General features: G+C 57.6%; 1 protein-coding gene across 5 annotated transcripts; it reads left to right on the plus strand.

Moving 5' to 3' along the window:
* The first annotated feature begins 860 nt into the window (after window positions 1–860).
* On the plus strand, window positions 861–18554 carry LIPE (lipase E, hormone sensitive type). 5 transcript variants are annotated; one of them, XM_079908660.1, is made up of 10 exons: window positions 861–1686; window positions 9347–9882; window positions 12045–12135; window positions 12248–12393; window positions 12590–12775; window positions 12962–13256; window positions 14046–14273; window positions 14514–14690; window positions 17029–17441; window positions 17835–18554. In XM_079908660.1, the coding sequence occupies exons 1-10, from the start codon at window positions 876–878 to the stop codon at window positions 18042–18044; spliced, it is 3093 nt and encodes a 1030-aa protein (XP_079764786.1). In that variant the 5' UTR covers window positions 861–875; the 3' UTR covers window positions 18045–18554. The 5 variants fall into 5 exon arrangements, with proteins under 5 accessions (XP_079764786.1, XP_079764783.1, XP_079764782.1 ...); XM_079908657.1 differs by lacking the exon at window positions 861–1686 and adding an exon at window positions 3033–3275; XM_079908656.1 differs by lacking the exon at window positions 861–1686 and adding an exon at window positions 3640–3768.
* The last annotated feature ends 3205 nt before the right edge of the window (window positions 18555–21759 follow it).

Consider the following 21759-nt stretch of genomic DNA (forward strand, 5'->3'; position numbering starts at 1 on the left):
TTATGATTATCATCATCATCATCATCATCATCATCAATGGTCATCTGACTCTGTAACTTTCCAATCTACTACAGAATACATATATGCAGAAGCAGAGTTGAAAGCTAGAGACATGGTGTGGTCCTGAAAAGGGCTTCAAGTGAAAAAATGAGAGGGTGTCTTTTTTTTAACATGGGAGTAAAACGATCAGAACGATAATATAAGGGAATAAAATGGCAACCATTTGAAAGAATGAATAGAGAGGAAAACATTAAAACAGTGTAGATCCTGGGAATCCCCCGGCGGTCCAGTAGTTAGGACTCAGCAGTCTCACTGCTGTGGCCCCAGATTCAATCCCTGGTTGGGGAACTAAGATCCCGCAAACCGCAGCAGCCAAAAAAAAAAAAAAAATGTGTAGCTCCTGCCTCCCCCTCTGACCATTTCCTCAAACATCAGAAGGGGAGAAAGGAAAAGAAACACCAAGCCAGAATCTGGCTTCTGTCATCCAGGTTGAACAGAGGACTAAGTTGGGATGCTGGCCTTATGAGAAGCAGCATTTTAACTGAGTGGTGAGTTGGGTGGGGTCCTATTTGTGACACAACAGGGCAAGCCCCTCCCCTCTGATAGGAGAGTGTGCTGGGCACACAGCTTCCTCCTGTTCCCAATCCTCCTCTCAAAGCAGGAGGAACAGAGCACATCACTCGGCACAGGAGTAGGGGGCCACCTGCCAACTGCCTTAAAAAAGGAAGAGCAGGGATGCCAGGATGAAGGAGTGGAACCCAAAGGGAGGAGCCATCATGAGCAATCAGTGAGGGATCTGTGACAAAGGAGGCCTCTGAGGGCCGAGAAGGATGAAGCCTGGGAGGTCAACAGCTCCCTTCAGGGAAATAACAACAATGGAGCCGGGCTCTAAGTTAGTTTCTAGGCCTGACTGGGAACCTGAGCCACACCAGACACCTATCACCCAGTCAGAGTCTGGGCCAGAAAAGACACCCACAGCTCAGCCAGTATCTAAGGCTCAGCAGGGACCCGATACCCAACAGAAGCGCACTGCACAGCAAAGACCCCTTGCCCACCATGGAGCTGAATCCCAGCAGGAACCTCGAGCACAGCAAAAATCTGCTTTGCAGCAGGAATGTCTTGCCCCACAGGAGCCTGCACCACAGCAGTCACCTCCCATCCAAAGGGTGCCCTTCAGGAAACAGGAAGCTGCCTCACAGCACAGACCTGGGCCGGGAAAAGATTCTAGAACTCAACAGGAGCTGGAATTGAGAGAGGGAGCTGGAGCCCAGGTAGGACCTGGACCCCAAAATGGACCACCTGCCCAGACAGAACTGAGGTCCCAAGAGAGACGGAGACAGTCAGACCCTACAGCCCAGCACGCAGCTCCAGCCCAGGGAGCCAAATCCCAAGAGGGATCTTTGGCTGAGTGGCAATTTCTGTCAAAACCAAACGAACCATCCATGCAGCAACCGGCCTCAGAACATAAGACATTTCTTGAACGGGTAGTAGATTCTGGTGCAGATTCGGATTTAGGGTTTACGTTAGCGACCAACTCGCCAGCCAAGAGGGGTGGAACAGTGGCCCAGGGAATGAAGCCGGTCTTCAAGGGGAAACCTGGTTATGAAGTGATGTCGGGATTTGGTGGGACGTCATTACCCAGTAAGAAAACCAGCAGCCAGAACCCCAGACGCTACCGGAACCCAGGTAAGTTGAGCTTGGAGGAAGGGGGCCTCCCAGGGATGGTCATTCATTTGCTCAGGAAGAACTTAGGCCTGCCAGAATGTCAGGTGAGCTCAGGTGACCCCGCAACAGTCCTGCAGACACAGATCGACAGCCCCATTTGACGGAGGAGGAAGCTGAGCCCTAGAGAAGAGAGGGATCCTGCAGGAGGCTGGGCAGTTAGGGGCTGGCCAAGCCAGGACCCCCAGCCAGCCTCTGACTCCTTCCCCTGCTCCAGGCTGCCTCCCCGCGGGGATCTGGGGGAAATCAAACAGAAACTAAAGAAGGCCCTGGGCGAGGGGCCCGTACTCATCCCTTGGGCCCCCAACTCTGAGCCCGCTCCGGGGCGGGCACCAAGTGGGCCACCGCAGCACCCTGCTGAACGTGGACCCTTACCTTCGGCGAGTGTCCACGCAGGCCAGGTCGAAAACCGGGCAGGAGCGACCCTTGAGCTCTCTGGGTTGTCCAGTGGGCAGGAGGACACTTGTCCCCAGCGAGTCCCAGTCCCGCCGGGCCCATGGCCTCGTGGGTTGTGATCTCAGAAAGGGGGCACCTGGGAGAGGCGCTGGGGCTCCGCCCAAGTCCCAGGCAAGGTCGGCGCTGACGGGAGGGAGAGCTGGGGGAGCGGTGTGGGCGGGTCGTGGGCACAAGACTCCACTGGCGGCAGCATCCCTGCCCCTCCTCCGAAGCCGGCCATGGTGCCCCCGGGGAGCAGGCTCGGGCCCTGAGCTCCTTCTCTGCGCTCAGAAGCCCTGCCCTGCACAAGGTGGGGCGCAAGTTCTCTCCGGGGAACGTGGGGAGACTCGGTGAGATAGCCAGAGGGGGGGAAACAAGGCGGCCGCACTCCGGAAGCTGAGGGCGCTGTGAGGACGGTTAGTCCGAAGGCTGGTAATGGGGGTCTCAGCCCAGAGGCCTGTGTCCCCCGGAAGGGCTGGGCCGCCTCTCTCAGGACTGAGGAGAAGAGGGTCATCCGGGTCTCTCAGTGCCACGGCTGCTCGTGTGCTTTGGGAGGGCGGGGAGGAGGGGCGGGATGGTGCTTCTGGTGCTAAACAGCGGTCTCCCTGGGCCTCCCGAACTCAGTCTCAAGGGACGCCTTCACCACAGCGCCGCCACAGCCAAAGCCGCCTCTCCGGGACCCTCAGAAAGACAGCTGAGTGTGTGCGCACGCGCGAGCCTCGAGCCTCCTCTGTTTCCCGCCTTTTCTCAGGTTCGCGCAGCTCCCGCGGCCGCCTCTCCTCCCTGCGGGCGAGTGCACGGCTTGGAGCTAGTGCGCAGGCGCCGAGCACCCTACAGCCCCTCCCTTCCATTCTCGCGGGGAGGGACAGGGCAGAGAGGAGAACCCCAAGAAACGGAGCAATAGGAGAACTAGGAGACTGAGGGCAGGGGGAAAGGCGGGGCTTCCTCCTCCAAAGGCTCCCTGGCAGAGCCACGCCTCCTGCACTGCAGCCCGGCCACGGCTTTGAATTGCCCGAGGACCTGGCCCGCTCCCCGACCCAAGGCGGAAGATAAGTGGCACCCGCCTCACCTCTCGGCGGGCCGACCCGGTGCGTTCTAGACGATCCCTGCGTGGGAAGGTGAGTGGGAAGACAAGGATGACAGCCAACACGTGACAACATCGGGGCTTCCTTGCTGGGGTGACCCCCGTGGGACTCCCCACTAGTTCTGACCCAATACGCTTTTAGCCGCCTCCAAGGCTGCATTTTTGTTGGTCGCGGGCCCTTTAAGCCTGCGGCGGGGGGCGGGACCCGACTGTGGAGGGCGGCCCTCCTTGCTTAGAGGGCGGGACCCAGAGAGAAGCAAGTCCGAGATTGGGTGGTGTGGGGGCCCGACGGTGGTACGTAGCGAGGATTGGTCCTCGGGGCGGTGACTGGCGGGTGGAATTGGCCCAGGCTGGTGGAATTGGCCCAGGCGGGTAGAATTGGCCCCGGGTCCCGGGCCGCGGAAAATTGATGGAGTCGGCCAGGGAAGTGAGTTTCCCTGTGGCAGCTGGGGCTCCGGGCTCGAACAAGGTTCAAGAGGGGTCCAAAAGTCAAAGGCGCGGGCGGTGGCGAAAAGGCAAAGCCAAAGGTGAGTGGGAGGAGGCCGGCGGGAGCCGGAAGGAACTTTAGACATCCTGTGGGAAACTGGGGACCGAGTGGACTGACCTCCTGCCACAAGAAGTGGGGGGGCCCGTGGACTGGCTCATTGCTGCCCTGCGGGGCGGGGGTGCGGGGATAATCCACTGTGAGAAGCGGGTGATGTGAGAGGGAAATATCACCTCCAGCATAAAAACTCTCCGACGCCCCAGTACCATCTTGGGAGTAGAGTCCAGAATGTTAGTGTCCCGAACCAGGGTTCCTGCTCTAGCTCCGTACACGCTGTGTGACCGTGGCAGTTCTTGCCTTGTGATTTCAACGTGGGAGATGGTTCAAACGCCGATTTTCAGGTCTCTGACCCTCTTGAGACGGTAATGGAGAAGAGATTTAGAAGCTGTGGTCCAAAGAGGAAGTTTAGGGGTGAGTCGGGTAGGAGGAAGGGGTGCCCTATAGTGGGGAATGCCTGGAGGAGGGGTGCAGTACAGCTCCAAACAGCCCTGTCCCACCATCCTTCATTCAGTCCACTCATCCATTTGTTGTCAGTCCACCTGCTTCAGCCTGGCTGCCCTAGGACCTAAATTCCTGACTCCTACTCGTAGGACTAAGGAGCCCTGGGTTCGCTTTGGACAGACTAAATTTCACTTGGGAGAAGGAAGTGCTGTCACCTGGGTTCCCTAGGGGGTCACATTATTTACAGATCTCAGCGGGCTGGAGAAACACTGACAGACCAACAGAGATGCTACAAGCCTCAGGCAGAGGCACACATGAAGTCCTTGCTGGATTAGGAGTATGTGTCAATCCCAGTGAGGACCTATGGGAATTTCCTGAGCAGGAAAGAAACTGACATAGCCCCCGGGCCCAGAGACCCCCAGACTCATCATCCTCCCTGTCATAGACATCATCATTAGCCAAGCATAGAAATGGAGTTGGCTCCAGATGCACACAGGAAGGCTCAGACAGGCTCAGAGCTCAGACTGTCTTTACCCTGAGAGCAAGGGTGGAGGTGTTGAAGGGTTGGGAGTGTGTGACCAGATTTAAGTTTTAGAAAAATCCTCTGGCTGCTATGTGGAAAAGACATGGAGGGGGCAAAAACAGAGACACAGAAAGAGTTGTTACAGTCCTCTAGAGAAGGGGGCTAGTGGAGGTGGGAGAAGGGCCAGGTTCCAGTGCTTTCTAGGGGAGGCAGGGGGAACAGGACTTCATGATGGATTGGATGAGACTGGGAGGTGGCCATGCTGATGCCCTGAGTTCGAACTGGAGCAAATAGGAAGAGATGGGTACCACACACACACACACACACACACACACACACACACACACACAAGATATACGTCCATACACATACAAACACATGGCCACACAATCTCACAGGCCAAGAGAAATAGAGACACAGAAACCCTCACAGGCTGAGCAACACAGATAGGCCGTGACACATGCATACAAATGTGCTTGCAGACATACTGAGAAAAGAAAACACACAGGCTAAGAAAAAATGTGGACACACTCACCCACAAACACAGACCGGGACCAACGCTAGGCATGACAGGAACCTACATATGTATGTACCTCCATGGGAACCTCAAAGACATACTCACACCTGCCCACCCAGAAAGCACAGAGCTGAGACATGACAGAAGGAGCAACACGGATACACACAGAAACACAGCAGAGAAGCTGTGGCATCCTTGCTGGCTCGGTGACCCTGGGCAGTATGTCACCTCTCTGCATCTCAGTTTTCTCATCTGCCGAAATGGGTCATGATGGTTCCTACCTCACGGGTTGTGGAAAGGATGAAACGAGTTACCTCGCCTAAAGCACAGGAAGAGAGCAGTGCCTGGCACACAGCTGTCTTAGAGCAGTGTCTGCTCTTCCATGCAGACACAGTCAGGGATCGAGCCACAGTCACTTACCCCTCGCCTGCATCTGCCCCCAGGCCTCTCCCCCTTCAGAAGACCTTGCCCCTCCCAGGCCTCATACCTGGCCCTTCCTTGATCTTCCCCCCACTTACTTCCCTACCACCCTTTTCTCTTCCTGCTCAGTCCCCAGGGATCAAAATCCAGGCCGGGTCCAGTTGTCCTGTGACCATTTAGGGCAAAGGGCTAGTGCCCAGGCAGCAGGACCCTCACCCTTCCCTCTGCCCCAGTCCTCACCCAAGGCCCTGATGGCCTGCCCCTGCCCCAGTGCTCTCTGCCTCAGATTCTTGGCAAACCTCTATCAAACTCAGCATCCCACCCTCCCTGCTCCATCCGGCCCAGCCCCCAGGGAGCCGCCTGGAACAAGGCAAAGGGCAGCGCCTGGGATCCAGCCTCTTCCTCACTGCTTTGTGCAGGTTACTTCTTCTGTCCAGGTCTCCTGTGCCCTCATGTTCGATAAGGAGCCCTACCCCATAGACAGGAAGTAAATGACAGCTGCTTTATAAAATGGGAAACCGCAGCCATGCAATAAATACCACGCTAGCCCTGTGCCGGGCATGCGCAAGGGCTGGGGGTACGGCAGTGAACAAAACAAAGTCCCTGCCCGCGGGGAGCCTGTAATCTATTGTCAGACACAGAAAGCAAACAGCACAAGCAGTAAATTGTACAGTATGTTAGATGGAAAAATGACCCGATACACATCTCAGTGAGGCTGAGTGAGAACCACAAAGCAAACCACGAGCAGAAATGCCGCCGTGGGGTCCTGCTTACAAAGATCATTTCCGGCCCTCAGTGGGCAGGATGGCCAAGCGCAGTTTCCAGATGAGGAGACCAAGCTCATCTAGGATCACCTGGCCAGTGGCTTAGGCCGGTGTTCTGTTGTCACAGCCACCAAGCTCAGAGCTGCCTCCAGAGGCCTCTGTCTGTCCATCCGTTTGTGCGTCCTGGGGAGGGGTGGGCCCGTCCCAAACTCCCATCCAGGCCCTTCTGCCCCCACTCTTACTCTTCCCTTTCCTTCCTTCTTCAAATATTTGCTGAGCACCTGCTACGTGCTAGGCCCCATGATGGACCCTGGGGCCATCCCATGCCCCCATGGGCATGATATCCCAGGCAGAGTGACAGGGGAGGAGTCACCTACAGCCAAGCACATGACACTGAGGCCTCTCATTTGCACAGGCCTCTTCCAAGGGCCTGTACCTAATATCATACTTGTGGTTTTCTATTCTTTTTCCTAAAGAGCCCCACCTCCACTTGTAAAAGTGTCACAGCTCCATGAAGCCTGGTTTTGCCCCTGGGGGACACAAACAACACACATGGAAACAAATAAATGGAGAACTGCAAATATGTAAAATTCTAGGAAGAACAACTTAAAGATGATGGCAGAAAGCAGCGGTAGGGGGTGCATCTTAGATGGGGGGGAGCCCTCCTGGAGGAGGTGAGAAGCTGAGTCCTGAGGGTGAGAAAGAGCTGGCCAGGCAAGGAGCACGTGGCATAACGGAGGTGAAGTGCGTCTGAGCTTCAGTTTCCCATGTGTGAGGTGGGAATGACAGTCACAGCAGGATGGGCTGGAAGGGTAAGTGGCAGGTACAGGGTGCCCAGTGTGGGAACACCATGCAGCAGGACCTGCGGCTTGGGCCCCCTGGCTGAGCTTGGCACTGCCCTTAATCGGCTGTTGTCCTCCTGGGAGGGACAGGCAAGGCTGGCTGCCCTCTCTTTCCCCACCAGCTGGGGCCAGCTGTGCCACGGCCAGTCTGGGGGCAGGAGCTGCGATCAATCATGGTGCTTCTGCTCCCTGAATCCACCCTGGGGAGAAGGAGGGCAGCCAGGCTGGGTGAGAGGGCACACTTTGTTCAGGACCAGGGTGAGACTTCTGGGTCTAAGGGAGGAGGGGACAGGGGACCTGCACGCCTCAGTTTCTAACTGTTGAGGGGACTAGGGGTCTGGACTCCTGGGACTGGGTCTTGGTGGCCCAAATTCCAGGGTTCAAAGCCAGAGGAGGCTGGGCAATGACTGGGAGTTGGGCCCCAGGCTCTGTTTACAGCACTGGGTTCTCACTGTCCTTTCTGGGTGGGAGGTGGAGCTGGTGGCCACACCCTGGGCAGGCTGGGCCCCTCCCCGGGATTATCACCCCAGGCTGCAACTGGCACAAGCAGCAGTCAGCAGCAGTCCCAGCCCTGGGGAGCTCTGAAGAGGCCTGGGAGGGGTGAGTTCACTGCCAGCTGACAGACAGGAGTGGCCGCTGCCAAACCCCAGGGCCTAGAGGCGAAAAGAGACACCTTTTTCTGGGGGATCGGGGGACCCTCAACTTGGGAGTCAGGCAAGGTGCTGGATGGGCTTCAGGAGGGAAGAGTATCTGAAGCAGAGGGCAGCATCCCCACCGAGGGGCGCAAGAACAGCTTGTCCAGGACCTGGGTGACAGGACGGGGATGCCGAAGGGAAGATTAACCGGGGACCCTGAAGTGTGGGGAGTCAGGCCTAGTCCAGGGAAAGTTTTTGAGAGCCAGAGCTAGAGGCCCAGTCTCCAGAGCCCTGGGATGGAGACCAGCAAAAGTAACGGCTCTGGCCCCAGAGGTTTGGGTCTGACTTCTGCTCTGCCGCTTTCAAGGAAACTTTCATCTCCTTACTTAATACCTCTGAGCCTCAAGTTTCCTCTCTTGTAAGACGGAAATGCTCCTAATAACAGTTGAAACATGAACCGAGGCGGTGTGGGCCTCAGAGGGTTAGTGAGAACCTAAAGGAGGAAACAGAGAAAGCTGTTAGCACAGAGTCTGACTCAGAGTGAGTTCAAGGTTAATGGCAGGGATGAATACCATCCTAGGCAGGGAGCAGGGCTGGCCCATGCAAGCTAAGGCAGGCCTGAAGGCCAGGGACCCAGCTGGGGGAGGAGTGGAACCAAGGTTTGGGGACCCCCAGAGAAGACTGGAGGGGATTCCACAGCCAGACTGGAGGGACCAGGAGGGGGCAGGAGTGACCCCTCAGTTGTACGTAAGGCTAGAAATATGAACTCCTGGGTTCAGGAAGAGAATTGGGCTTGGGTCCAGGGTCCTGGGACACCACCAGGTGGGTGGGAATCGGTGGGTTGAGGGCTGAACTCTCCCAAATATTGCAGAAGGCAAGGGCCTGTGGGCGACCTCTGGGACCTGAGAAGGAGGTAGGATGGGGGCTTGAACTCCTGGTTCTGAGAGAGGGGACCAACGGGGGGTCCAGACTGCTCAGAACCTAGAGGGAGTCCTGGGTCCCGGGAGAGTAAATGGAGACAGATGCCTGAACTTGGGTCCCTAGAAGGGAGAAAGGGTTACGTAGACTCCTGGGCTGTAGGACAGATGCTGGAGCTAAGGAATCAATCAGTGTCCCAAATAAGAGAGGACAGGGACTCCTGGGCCCTGAAGAAGAGGGTTCTGGGGCCTGGACTCCTGCGTCTTAGGAAGGTGGGGACTGAGGGATCAAACTTGCCTCTTGAGCAGGGAGAGAGTGGGTACCTGGCCTCATGGGTCCCAAGGAAGGAAGAAACTGGAGCCCTAGACTCCATCCTTCGTCTGAAGGAGGGGCTGTGGTCTGACGTGAGTCTGTGGGAGGAGGGGGTAGAGCCTGGACTCCTGGACGCCAGGCTCCAGCTGGTCCAGCCCTGCCTTAACGTGCCTCCCGACCTGCCCGCAGCCTCACGGCTCTCGCACAGAATGGACCTGCACACAGTGACACAGTCGCTGGTGACCCTGGCAGAGGACAACATGGCCTTCTTCTCCAGCCAGGGCCCTGGGGAGACAGCACGGCGGCTGTCAGGCGTCTTTGCAGGTGTTCGGGAACAGGCACTGGGGCTGGAGCCAACCCTGGGCCGCCTGCTGAGCGTGGCACACCTCTTTGACCTGGACGCAGAGACGCCGGCCAACGGGTACCGCAGCCTGGTGCACACAGCCCGCTGCTGCCTGGTGCACCTGCTGCACAAATCCCGCTACGTGGCCTCTAACCGCCGCAGCATCTTCTTCCGTACCAGCCACAACCTGGCCGAACTCGAGGCCTACCTGACCGCTCTCACCCAGCTCCGTGCTCTGGCCTACTACGCTCAGCACCTGCTGGCCACCAACCAGCCCGGGAAGCTCTTCTTCGAGGGTGATGAGAGGGTCATTGCCGACTTCCTGCATGAGTACATCACTCTGCACAAGGGCTGCTTCTACGGCCGCTGCCTGGGCTTCCAGGTGAGCCCCCTGCCCTGCCCCTCTGGGGCCATGGTGAAGGCACATGGTGGGCCCCAACCAGGCTCAGAAGCATAGTAGAGGAACCACAGTGGTCTGTGTTACTGGATTCAGCAAACAGCAGATGCAGGAAGGGGAAGCTGTCTGGGGCTCAGACAGCACTGCACGAAGGGTCTCAAACTTGTGGCCCTTTGGCCGAATCTACCGTGGAGGAAATCTTTAACTTGCATGGCCTCTTGCACCAGGATCTCCACTGCTCCCTATCGTCCTACACTCAGGAGATTCATTCACTCTTTTACGTGACCTGTCTGGCCCCTGAATTCATTGGAGACCCTCTAGGAGAGTAGCCAGTACTGTTCTCAAGGCCAGTTTGTAAGAGCACGTCCCACTTAGTCATCCCCACCGGAGGCCTGGCAGGCAGGGAGGAAGGGTACCAGCCCCATTTGACAGAGGTTCAAGGGGAGGGGCCCCAAGCTTCTCAACTGGACCCAGGTCAGCCTGGGCATATCGACTCACCTAAGGCGCAGTAGAATCCAGATGTTGAGGTTTCAGGGAGAGCCAGGGAGCATATCCAAGTTGGTGACAGTGAGGAAGACCTGGCTGTGGCCCCTCTCCTCCCTGAACCAGGGCCCTGACCCCCAGCTGCAGGCCTTCTCCTATCCTTTGCCCACCCCAAACCACCCTCAGGGAGACACAGCTCATCTCAGAACTGACAGGGAAGCAGCCCTGAGGCCTTTGGACTCACAGGAAGAGTATTTTGGGGACTCAGAATTGGGAAGCACTTGGGGCACCAGGCTCAGAGCCAAGGCCCAACTTGCCCCCATCTGGGGTCAGTGCTGTGTCCACAGTCCCCAGCCACATCTGGGAACCCCAACAGGAGTATCTGGAGCTGTGTAACCCTGTACCCCTTCAGACCCTCTCTGGGCCTCCCCCACCCTCAGTGTAGCTGAGCTTGGCAGTCTCTCAGCCTCTTCCCACCGTACCCCACCTTTCTCTGCTTCCATGCAGAGCAGCCCGTCCTCACCAATCCAGCCTGGGCGTTCCTGGGAACTTCCCCTCGCCTAAGCTGAACCCACAAATATTGATCGGCCCAGCTGGGCCAGCCTGCTCCTCCCTGTGTCCCGGCTGTCCCCTCGAAGCTCGGGAGTGAGAACCCAGGGTCATCTGAGCCCAGCTGTGCTCTCTGGCCCACTGGGCCCCCGGCCAGGGGCAGGGCCATGCCTGACAGCTACTCTCTGAGGGCCCAGCTGTGCCATGTTGCAGGACAGCCTCCCCCTGTAAGATGCCAGCCCCAGGGGGCAGAGGCCCTCTCTGTCTAGGTCTCGTTCAACCCCTGTTCCAGCCCAGTGCCTAGCACACAGTAGGACCCAGGCCAGTATTTGCTGAAGGAACAGAAGAACCCTGCTGGCCCCTTGCCCAGCCTCCTGTGGCTTTCTTTTTCTCTCTATTGTCTTTTCTTAGCTGCCTGGCTCCTCTCAGATGCTGGGTCTCCCCATTTGACTCTTTCTGCCTCAGGATCTCAGGCCCTGTCTCTGACCTTTCCCATTTCTGTCTCCCTGCTGCCCCTTAACTGGTCCCCACTGCCTGCGTCACCTCATCTCTGTCCTCGCTGAGTTTCAGGGATCCCTGCATCATCCTTCTCCCAGCTCACCACCCTCTATGGCTCCATCCACATCTAGAACAAATCCAAACCCTCAGGCCCCACGTGAGCCCCTCTGCTTCTCTGATCTCAGCCCCTGCGCCTCTCCCCTGGCTCACTCTGCTCCCGCCACACCCATCATCACACCAAGCACAGGGCCACCTCAAACCCTTTGCACGTGTCCTGCCCCCTGCAGGGAACAGCCTTCCCTCGCTTCATTCCCATCCCTCCTCAAGTCCCCTCCTGGAGACCCGTATGAGGAGTCAGACCCCTAATCATCACTCTGTCCCCTCCACCTACCGTCTTTTCAAACATCGATCGTTACTTCACATTATATGGCATGCCTTTATTTGAGTATTGTCTGTCTTTTCGACAACATCAGCTCCATGAAGGCGCCTAGAGCAGTGCCTGGCACGCAGCCAGAGCTCACTAAATGTTTGCTGAATGACCACATCTACCCCCATGTCTCTGCCCCACCCCACTCCTGCCCGCCCCTGGTCCCTGACTTGGAGGCATGTCTCCACAGTTCACGCCCGCCATCCGGCCATTCCTGCAGACCATCTCCATCGGGCTGGTGTCCTTCGGGGAGCACTACAAACGCAACGAGACGGGCCTGAGTGAGTCCCTGCAGGGACCTGCCTGCAGCCTCCCCTCCACTCCTGTCCTTCCTCCGCACCGCTGCCCCAGCGAGGCTGCCAGGGGCTCCCTGACACCCCTCCTGACCCCCAGGTGTGACAGCCAGCTCCCTCTTCACCGGTGGCCGCTTTGCCATCGACCCAGAGCTGCGTGGGGCCGAGTTTGAGCGGATCGTACAGAACCTGGACGTGCACTTCTGGAAAACCTTCTGGAATATCACAGAGATCCAGGTGCTATCGGTGAGCATGGGGCACGGTGAGGGCCCCAACCTGGTGCATGATGGGGAAACTGAGGCCCAGAGACACTCCCGGGCCTCTGCAGTGTTCCAGGTCCAGGGATAGCACGGGAGGAAAAAGACTGGGGGTCGGAGGGGAGGTGTGAGGGGAACCCCTGCCAGCAGGCCCTCCCAGCGCCCCTTCTGTTCCCTCCCACCAGTCTCTAGCAAACATGACATCGGCTACCGTGAGGGTAAGCCGCCTGCTCAGCCTGCCACCCATCACCTTTGAAATGCCGCTGACTGCTGACCCCAAGGTCATGGTCACCATCTCACCCCCACTGGCCCACACAGGCCCCGGGCCTGTCCTCGTCAGGCTCATCTCCTATGACCTGCGTGAAGGACAGGTAGGGTCCCTGCCTCAGCCAGGACAGGTACAGAGCTGAGGAGCATGGAAGCACCTTCCCCAAATGTCCTCCCGCCTCTCACTGCCCACACTGCCCCGACTCCTGTCTCTGAGCACACACCCTCGGTGGGGTGAGGCCCAGGAAGACCACACCGGCCTGACCCACTTCCTCGTTCCTCACCCCCAGGACAGTGAGGAGCTCAGCAGCCTGGGGAGGTCCGAGGGCCCCAGAAGCCTGGAGCTGCGGTCCCGCCCCCAGCAGGCACCCCGGTCAAGGTGTCTGGTAGTGCACATCCATGGCGGCGGCTTCGTGGCCCAGACCTCCAAATCCCATGAGCCCTACCTCAAGAGCTGGGCCCAGGAGCTGGGCGCCCCCATCCTCTCCATCGACTACTCCCTGGCCCCCGAGGCCCCCTTCCCCCGGGCGCTGGAGGAGTGCTTCTACGCCTACTGCTGGGCCGTCAAGCACTGTGCCCTCCTTGGTGAGCCCGAGCCCCTCACTGCCACCAGCTCCCCGAGCCCGCCCCAGCCTCCTGCAGGGGGAACGATCCATTAGTTGCTCAGGCCTCAGTCTTGCATGCCCCGCCTCCCCTTCCATCTCCTGCCACCCGGCCCTCTGCCGCCTGTTCACCCCGCCTGTCCCCCGCCCACTCTCCCAGCTCTGCCCCAGTGCTCCCACCTTCCGTCTCAACCACTTCCTCCTTCTGCCTCCTACTTCCGCCCACTCTAGCCCTGACACTCTGTCCCCCACCTCCCATGGCCTCCTCCTGTTTGTCTACCCACTGCTGTCCTGTGCTGGCAGCCACCTGGCCTCACTCCAGCCCATTCTCCCAGCTCCTCCGACCTCCCACTCCCCACAGCTTGGGAAGCACAGGATGAGGCCGTGGCTCAGGGCACAGGGCCCGTGGCCCTTGTGTGCAGTCAGCCTGAACCCTGGCTTCCATCTGCTGGCCTCGATGCCCCTCCCTCCTGAAACGTGCCCTTGGTCTCCCTTTTCCACCACCCTCCCTCCTTGCTTCTGACCTCCAGCCTCCCAAGCTTCCCAGAGCTTCCTGATCTCCAGGCCTCTCCATGTCCCAAGGCTGCCTTATCCTCTGACCACTATCCCCCAAATGGGTCCAAATCCCTGCCGTAGTTTACCAGTGTCTAAAATTGCAATTGGCTAGACCCTGGGGTTGGGCCCCCGACACCCGACCTCTGAGAGTCCAGTGCTCCTGGCCCAGAGCTCCAGTTCCTCCCTGCCAGGCTTGACCAAGCCCCCTCCAAACCAGGCTCAACAGGTGAGCGGATATGCCTCGCAGGAGACAGCGCAGGCGGGAATCTCTGCTTCACCGTGTCCCTTCGGGCAGCAGCCTATGGGGTGCGAGTGCCGGATGGCATCATGGCAGCCTACCCGGCCACAATGCTGCAGGCTACCGCCTCTCCTTCCCGCCTTCTGAGCCTCATGGACCCCCTGCTGCCCCTCAGCATGCTCTCCAAGTGTGTCAATGCCTATGCTGGTTAGTCCCACACCCACTCGACTGGGGCCCTGCGGGTGCTTGGATACCTGGGTCCTCTGGGGTCAGAGACTAGAGCCCTGTCTCGTTGGGTATGAAGGAGAGGGAATCTGAGACTCCTTGTTCCTGCTGAAGCCATCAGATATTCTGGGTCCCTGGGGGCACAGATGCCTGAGGTTCTGGGTGTTCAGACTGGGCCCAGAAAGAGAAGAGACCAACTCAGCCCCCCATGTACACTCCCAGGTGGGGAGACCGAGGACCACTGTGACTCGGACCAGAAGGCGCTGGGCATGGTGGGGCTGGTGCAGCGGGACACAGCCCTGCTCTTCCGAGACCTCCGCCTGGGTGCCTCCTCGTGGCTCAACTCCTTTCTGGAGCTGAGCGGGCAGAAGTCCCACCCGAACTCGGTGCCCATAGCAGGTGAGTGACGCCCTTTCCTCACACACCCATCCAGCGTGGCCAGGAGGGACAGCCTGGCACACCAGAAGTCCTGGGGAAGGCAAGAGGCTGTGCCCTGGGCCCTCAGGGAAGCAGCAATCGCCTTCCTGGCTCTGCCCCATATCTGTGCCAAGTCCCTACCACAAAGCCTCGATTGTCCACGACAGCCCACATCCTACAAATTCCAGGACTCTGGTCCCCCGGGTCAACTCAGAATCCCAGGAACTGTAAGATTTAGCTTTCTAAACAGCCTCTCTCAGAAAGGCACCCTGGGGAATGACTCAGAAGACCTGCCGAGTGTCCTGATTTTCAGTCCCAAGAACCCCACCCAAATCCCTTGGGCCCTCGGTGGGAGTCCAGACCTCCTAGATTCTTTCCAGACTTTTAATAGAAGTGCTTGGGGATATACCCCCTCCAGGGGCTGGCCCTGGCATGGGGAGATCAGAAGATTGGACAGACCTCAGGAAGTGGAGGAGATTCCCAGCCCTGGGTGGGTAGGAGGACCCTCAGGCAGCCAAAAATCACTTCCATCCAGGGATCCATTTTTTCCTGGATTTTAAACCATTTCCTGGATTTTAAAGCACAACCAATTCAAATCACTTTCAATAGTATTTTCTGGGTAATAGAAATTGCATGTTCAAAAGTAGATACATTAAAAAAAAAAAAAGATACAGTTCCCACAGAATTCCCTGGTGGTCCAGTGGTTAGGACTCTGCACTTTCACAGCCGAGGGCGCAGGTTCAATCCCTGGTTGGGGAAGTAGGATCCCGCAAGCCACGGCCAAAAAGAAAGTAGATACAGTTCCTGTTATTCAGAAAAACATTCCAATTGAATGTGCTTTATTTTAAATTCAGTTTTTAATACTAGGATATTCCAATGGTTGCAAGTAAATATACCCAAAAACAATTAAAAGAGATTTTGAATTTTAGGCACATGGACCATTGGGCATAGGCGGTTTCCTTGTAGGAGAAAAGTGACAAGAGCAAACCCTAGAGGCGCACACGCCAGTCTAGCTCCCTGCTGTACCAGGTACTGGCTGGTTGCTGGCTGACGTGGGCAGGTCACGGTATCTGTGAGCCTTGCTTTGCTCCTCTGTGAAATGGGTACAAGAAGAATACCTGCCTCATAAGGTTGTTGTAAGGACTGCATACACTTATTTGTGCCAAGCACCCAGCACAATACCTGGCACACAGTAGGTGCTCCTTGAAGATGCTGGTCCTCTGGTGCCCTGTGATTCTAGTCAACAGTTCTGTTCCAGTGACCCTCTGGAGCACAGGGCACCTATGCAGTTATTCTCATATCGTCTTGCGTTTTGCCTTTATGGATTTATAAAAGCAAGTGGAAAAAAAAACTGAAAAATGTAAGGTCCTGGCCCTAGTGGTAAGCAGCATGAGTCTGATAAAATCAGTGGAGCTGAGGCCAAGGTGGCTATACCAGGCAGGCCTGAAGCGCACCTTTAGCATCATTTGGGCACTTGCTTGTCTGGTCATTCAAAAGGAATAGATGGGGAATTCCCTGGGGATCCAGTAGTTAAGACTCCACACTCCCCATGCAGGGGGCATGGGTTTGATCCCTGGTCTGGGAACTAAGATCCCGCATGCCACCCAGCGTGGCCGAAAAACAAAAACGAAACAAAGGGAAGAGATGAAGTGAAGAACACGAAGGAACTTGGGGGAGCATATCTACGTGGCTAAAGATGTGGGATCTCTGGGAACCTGGTATGTCCTCAAGATTCTTTTTAGCTCCCTGTGAACAGGGCCTCTTTTCAAGCCACATGGGCCTGCTCACTACTCCACTTTGAGCCATTCATACCCTCTGTCTCAAGTGACAATACAAAGTTGACTGGGCCTCGTGCTGGGGCCAGGGAGGCAGCTGGAACAGGGCACCTGGTAATAAAACATAAATATTGATATATTATGACCTCCCAGGGGTAGCACTGCCTAATCCCAAATCTTATTATCCCACTGAGTTCTCACCACCTCCTATGAGGTAAGGGCTATTTTTATCCCCTTTGTACAGAGAAGGAAACAGGTTCCCAGAAGTAAACACCCCTCTATTAGCACACAGCTCCACCTCCAAGACCTGTGACTCCTTCCACCTCCCCCTTGGAGTTGCAGCCTGGGGCACCCTGGAGTTCCCCGCCCATCCCCAGGGAAGGAGTCTGGGGGAACACTCTAGGCCTCCACAGCCCTAGGGTGCAACTCCTCCACCGGCCACTGCTCTGCCCACGATCTTCCCGGCCAGCCAACCATACACACAGCCAACAGAGCCAGGATTATTTGTGTCCCTGGCTGGCCCCCTAACCCTGCTCCTCTCGCAGAGCCAATGCGGTGCAGTGTGTCTGAAACAGCACTGGCCCAGCCTGAGAGCCCAAAGGGAACGGACTCCCTCAAGGGCCTGACGCTGCATGACCTGAGCCTAAGGGGCAGCTCTGAGACACCGGACACCCCGGAGCTGTCACTGTCAGTGGAGGCACGTGGCCACTCCACACCCTCAGCCGTCAACTTCTTACTTCGGCCTGAGGATGCATCTGAAGAATCTGAGGCCGGGGATGAGCTGAGCACCAAGGATAGAGTGTATGCTGCCTTCCCTGAGGGTTTCCACCCCAGGCGCTCCAGCCACGATGTCAAACGGGTGACCCTCTACTCGTCGCCCATCCTCAAGAATCCCTTCATGTCACCGCTGCTGGCACCTGACAGCATGCTGCAGACCCTGCCACCTGTGCACATCGTGGTGAGTGCCAGACAGGGAAGGTGGAGCTGGCAAGGAGCGGGGAGGGCGGGGCACTGGTGCACCTGGGGAAGGGAGCCCCCAGGGAAGGCAGAGGGGGGGGAATGGAGGAAGCCTGCCTAAGCCTGACTGAAGAGGAGGGAAGGCCCGGAAACGGGCAGACTAAGGGAGTCTTGTTGAGTACCTGGGGCAGGCGCTGGGCTTGGAGATTCAGGGAAGGGGCAAAGAGAGGGTGGGTCTCTGGGGGAAGGGAGAAGCTAGGCAGAGGCCAGTTAAACTCATTCTCCGACTCTCCGCCCCCCTCCCCATGTCTCCTGCCTCTATCCACCCACATGGCCACGTATTTCCCCGCGTTCATCTACCCTGCCCCTGTGCCCCACCCCCGCCGTCCCGCAGGCGTGCGCGCTGGACCCCATTCTGGACGACTCAGTCATGTTCGCGCGGCGGCTACGCAGCCTGAGCCAGCCCGTGACGCTGCGCGTGGTGGAGGACCTGCCGCACGGCTTCCTGAGCCTGGCGGCGCTGTGCCAGGAGACGCGGCAGGCCGCGGCGCTGTGTGTGGAGCGCATCCGCCTCGTCCTCAATCCGCCGGGCCCGCCGGTCTGAGCCGTGGGACGGAGCCAGGCCACGCGGGGAGAGGGGGGCTGCCGGGGGCTACACTAAAGGCCTCTCGTACCCATCTGCTCAGGGCTCCGCAGTGAATGCGCCTCAGAAAGGGCGGCGGGGACCCCTGCCACGCCTCCCGGCCCATCCGGCCCCTCCCTCGGGCCGGGCGGAAGGGGGCGGGCTGTGCCTTAAATCGAGGGTGCGGCAAGGGGGGGCGGGGCGAGGGCCCCCGAAAGCTAACACCCTGGCCTGCGGGAGGGGGACGCCCAGAAAGCATCTCCGAGACAGCTGGACTTGCACTCCACCACTGCCTTCTGCTGCCGCGACCGCCGCAGGGGCGGAGCCTGACCCTACTTTGCAGGACGGTTTGCTTTGTTTGCTTTTTGTAAATAAAAGTATTTAATTAGTTTGCCCTCACGCAAATAGAGTGGGTGGGGGGTCGCCCACCAGGGGGCAGCATCGGAAACCGAGACACTTGGCACCGGAGAGCAGAAGGCTGGGGGCCCAAGGTCTGGGTCCTGAGGAAGGAGGGGTCTCCGGGCCTGGATTCTCTAGTGAGGAAGGACAGGACTGCTCCCTACTAACATAGACCCACCTCCCCCTCAGACCTAATTCAGGTACAGTGCCACAGGACTCTGGCTTCTCAGCTGCTCCTCTCTACAGACCCAGCCCCAGCATACACCAGGAAAAGAAAACCCGAACTCCGTAGAGAACCGGGGCAAAGCTAACAGGAAACCAGAAACAAACTGGTCACCCAAAATACTGGAACCCAAGCTCTGCCCAGCTGTGACAGTCACTCAGTCCCTCACCCTTTGTAGGCCCTAGGTTTGGAGCAGAGATTTCCATGCAGGGCCAGCCTTCAAGAAATTTCCAACCCTGGACTCAGGGAGGGTGTGGGAAGAGACCCAGACATAGGCCGTCACAGTCCCCGCAGGCTCCATCTGTGGTAGTCAGGTAGTCCTTCACAAAGGAGGTGATCCAAGGATGAGCAAAAGTTTGCTAAGAAGAAGAAACACGCAACGTCGTGGGAGCCAACAGGCAGTGGTCAAGGCTTCTGCCTGGCCAGAAGTTCAGGTGCAAAGTGGGAAGTGGTCAGCAGCAGATCGTGAAGGGCCTGGAGTGCAATTTGGACTATAAATGAAGGGCACTGGGAGCCACAGAAGGGCTTTGAGCAGGGGAGGGACAGGATCAGCACAGGCACTGAAAGAGCCTAGTGGGAAACTGGGGAACAGACTGAAAAGGGCAAGACTAGGGCCCTGAAAGCAAAAGAGGAGGCTGGGGGCAGGGAAGACAAGCCCTGAGCTGGGGCAGAGGCCATGAAGGTAGGGAGTAGAAGTAGGGGCAGAGCAGATCCCAGAGCCATAACTGAGGTTGGGTAAGTGGGACTTATTGAGGGTGGAGCAGAGGTTACAGGAAGGCAAGGGGATGAAGGGGACACTCAGGTCTGGACAGGGGAGCAGGTGGACAGTGAGACTCTTTACTGGGAGGAGACTCAGGTGTGTGAGAGGTGGGTGAGGTACTGAGGGTTGTTTTGCACACAGATCAAAAGGTCTTCATGGGGCTTCCCTGGTGGCGCAGTGGTTGAGAGTCCGCGTGCCGATGCAGGGGACGCGGGTTCGTGCCCCGGTCCGGGAGGATCCCACGTGCCGCGGAGCGGCTGGGCCCGTGAGCCATGGCCGCTGAGCCTGCGCGTCTGGAGCCTGTCCTCCGTGTCGGGAGAGGCCACAGCAGTGAGAGGCCCGCGTACCACAAAAAAAAAAAAAAAAAAGGTCTTCATGAACACAAACAGGCTCAGGGACATAGAGAAGAGACTTATGGTTGCCAAGGGGGAAGAGATTGGGGTGGGATGGAGTGGGAGGTTGGGGGTAGCAGATGTAAACTATTATAATATGGAATGGATAAACAAGGTCCTACTATATAGCACAGAGAACTATATTCAGTATCCTATGATAAACCGTAATGGAGACAACCCAGGGGTACATCAAGGAGGCAGGAGGAGGCAGGAGAGGGAGGTTCCCTCCTCTGAAACCTTTCCTGACCCACTAAACCCAAAAAAGACTCTCTTGGACTCCCCTGCCTCTGCCCACCCCTGCATATCAGTATGTGGGTCTGTCCTCCCATCTGACCAGGCCTCCTTGAGGACACAGCCCAGGCCTGATTCATCTTGGTTACCACCATGGCCCAGCACGAGGCTTAGCACATTGGAAGCCTCAGGAAATGTTTAAGTAATGGGTGGCTGAGTGTGTGAATGAACGGGTGCGAGTGAGTGGCTATGCGAGGAAATCAATGAGCGAGGTACTTAATGAGGGCAGGAAGGACTGAACGCATGCGTGAGCAGGACGGGTAGGGGCAGACGAGAATCGAGTTTAGGGTGGGAGGAAGGGAACGGATGGATGGATTTCTTAGATTGTGCATCCAGCTCCCCGCTCCGCCTCAAGCCTCACCCAGGCTCACCGTTTCCCGTCCGAGTTACGTCCAGAACCCCAATACTGGGTGTGCTGTGAAGGGTTTACCAGGACAGCCTCGCAGAACGTGTCCACTCAAGAGCCGCTCCAGCGTCTAAGATGCAGACCCCAACACCAACCGGCGAACCTCCTGACACGCCGACAGGACGGGCGGGGAGACTAGTCTATCGCTGTCAGACTCGAGCTGTGGGCCTCGCCTACTAGGGAACTCGCCCTGCCCTGAGTGGCCCAGGGAGTTAGGAGGCGGAGTGTCTATTGGCTGGAAGATAGTGACTGACGTCGTGGGTAGCTTATCACAGCTCGACTGCCGAGGAGTGCTCGCGTGTCAGACACGCCTCTAGAAAGACAGAAATGGGAGGTAGCTGAGGGCGTGGGCGACTGCAGAAGGACGAGGAACGAGGTTTCTGGCTGCACGAAGCTGGGCTGTTCGACGGACTGATCCTGTCCTGAGGGAGGATGAGAGAGTCCGGATTCCTTGGTCCTGAGGGAGGAGGAACGGAGGAGCCTAGACTTCTGAGTCTGAGGGAGGAAGAGGCTGAGCGTCCGGATTCCTGCATCTTGAGGGAGGGAGGAGCTGGGAACCTGAAGGGTCATGCTCTAGGGACGGGGATTCCTGGATCCCAAGAGTCACTGGCCTGACCAAGGAAGACAGATTTGGGGTTCGGGATTTTATGTGGCTCTGTATTGTACTGGAGCCAGGCCTTGTCCCCAGGCCAGAATTCTGGGTCCTGAGGTGGGGCTTGGAGTAGAGATGAAGAGGAAAAGGCTTAGGGGAAGCTCTGGCCTCGATAATGCTCTTTCCTCATCCCTGAAAGGGAACCCAGGGGCGGGTGCTGTGTGCAGAAGGAACCCAGAGCAGGAGGAGACTTGAGACTCATGTGGAAACAAAGAGAAAATCATACATACCAAATGAGAGATTAAAATGCTGAAAACAATAAAAATAATAGGGGCTTCCCCAGTGGCACAGTGGTTAAGAATCCGCCTGCCAATGCAGGGGGCATGGGTTCGAGCCCTGGTCTGGGAAGACCCCACATGCCTCGGAGCAACTAAGCCAGTGCACCACAACTACTGAGCCAGTGCTCTAGAGCCCGCGAGCCACAACTACTGAGCCCGCGTGCCTAGAGCCCGTGCTTCACAACAAAAGAAGCCACTGCAATGAGAAGCCCGGGCACCACAACAAAGAGTAGCCTGGGGCAGCCAAAGCTTTCCAGGTGGGTCTCTAGGTCTCTCTACTTTCCCCCAGGCCTTGA

Source organism: Stenella coeruleoalba, assembly GCF_951394435.1.
Source record: "Stenella coeruleoalba genome assembly, chromosome: 20".
Taxonomy (NCBI): Eukaryota; Metazoa; Chordata; class Mammalia; order Artiodactyla; family Delphinidae; genus Stenella; species Stenella coeruleoalba.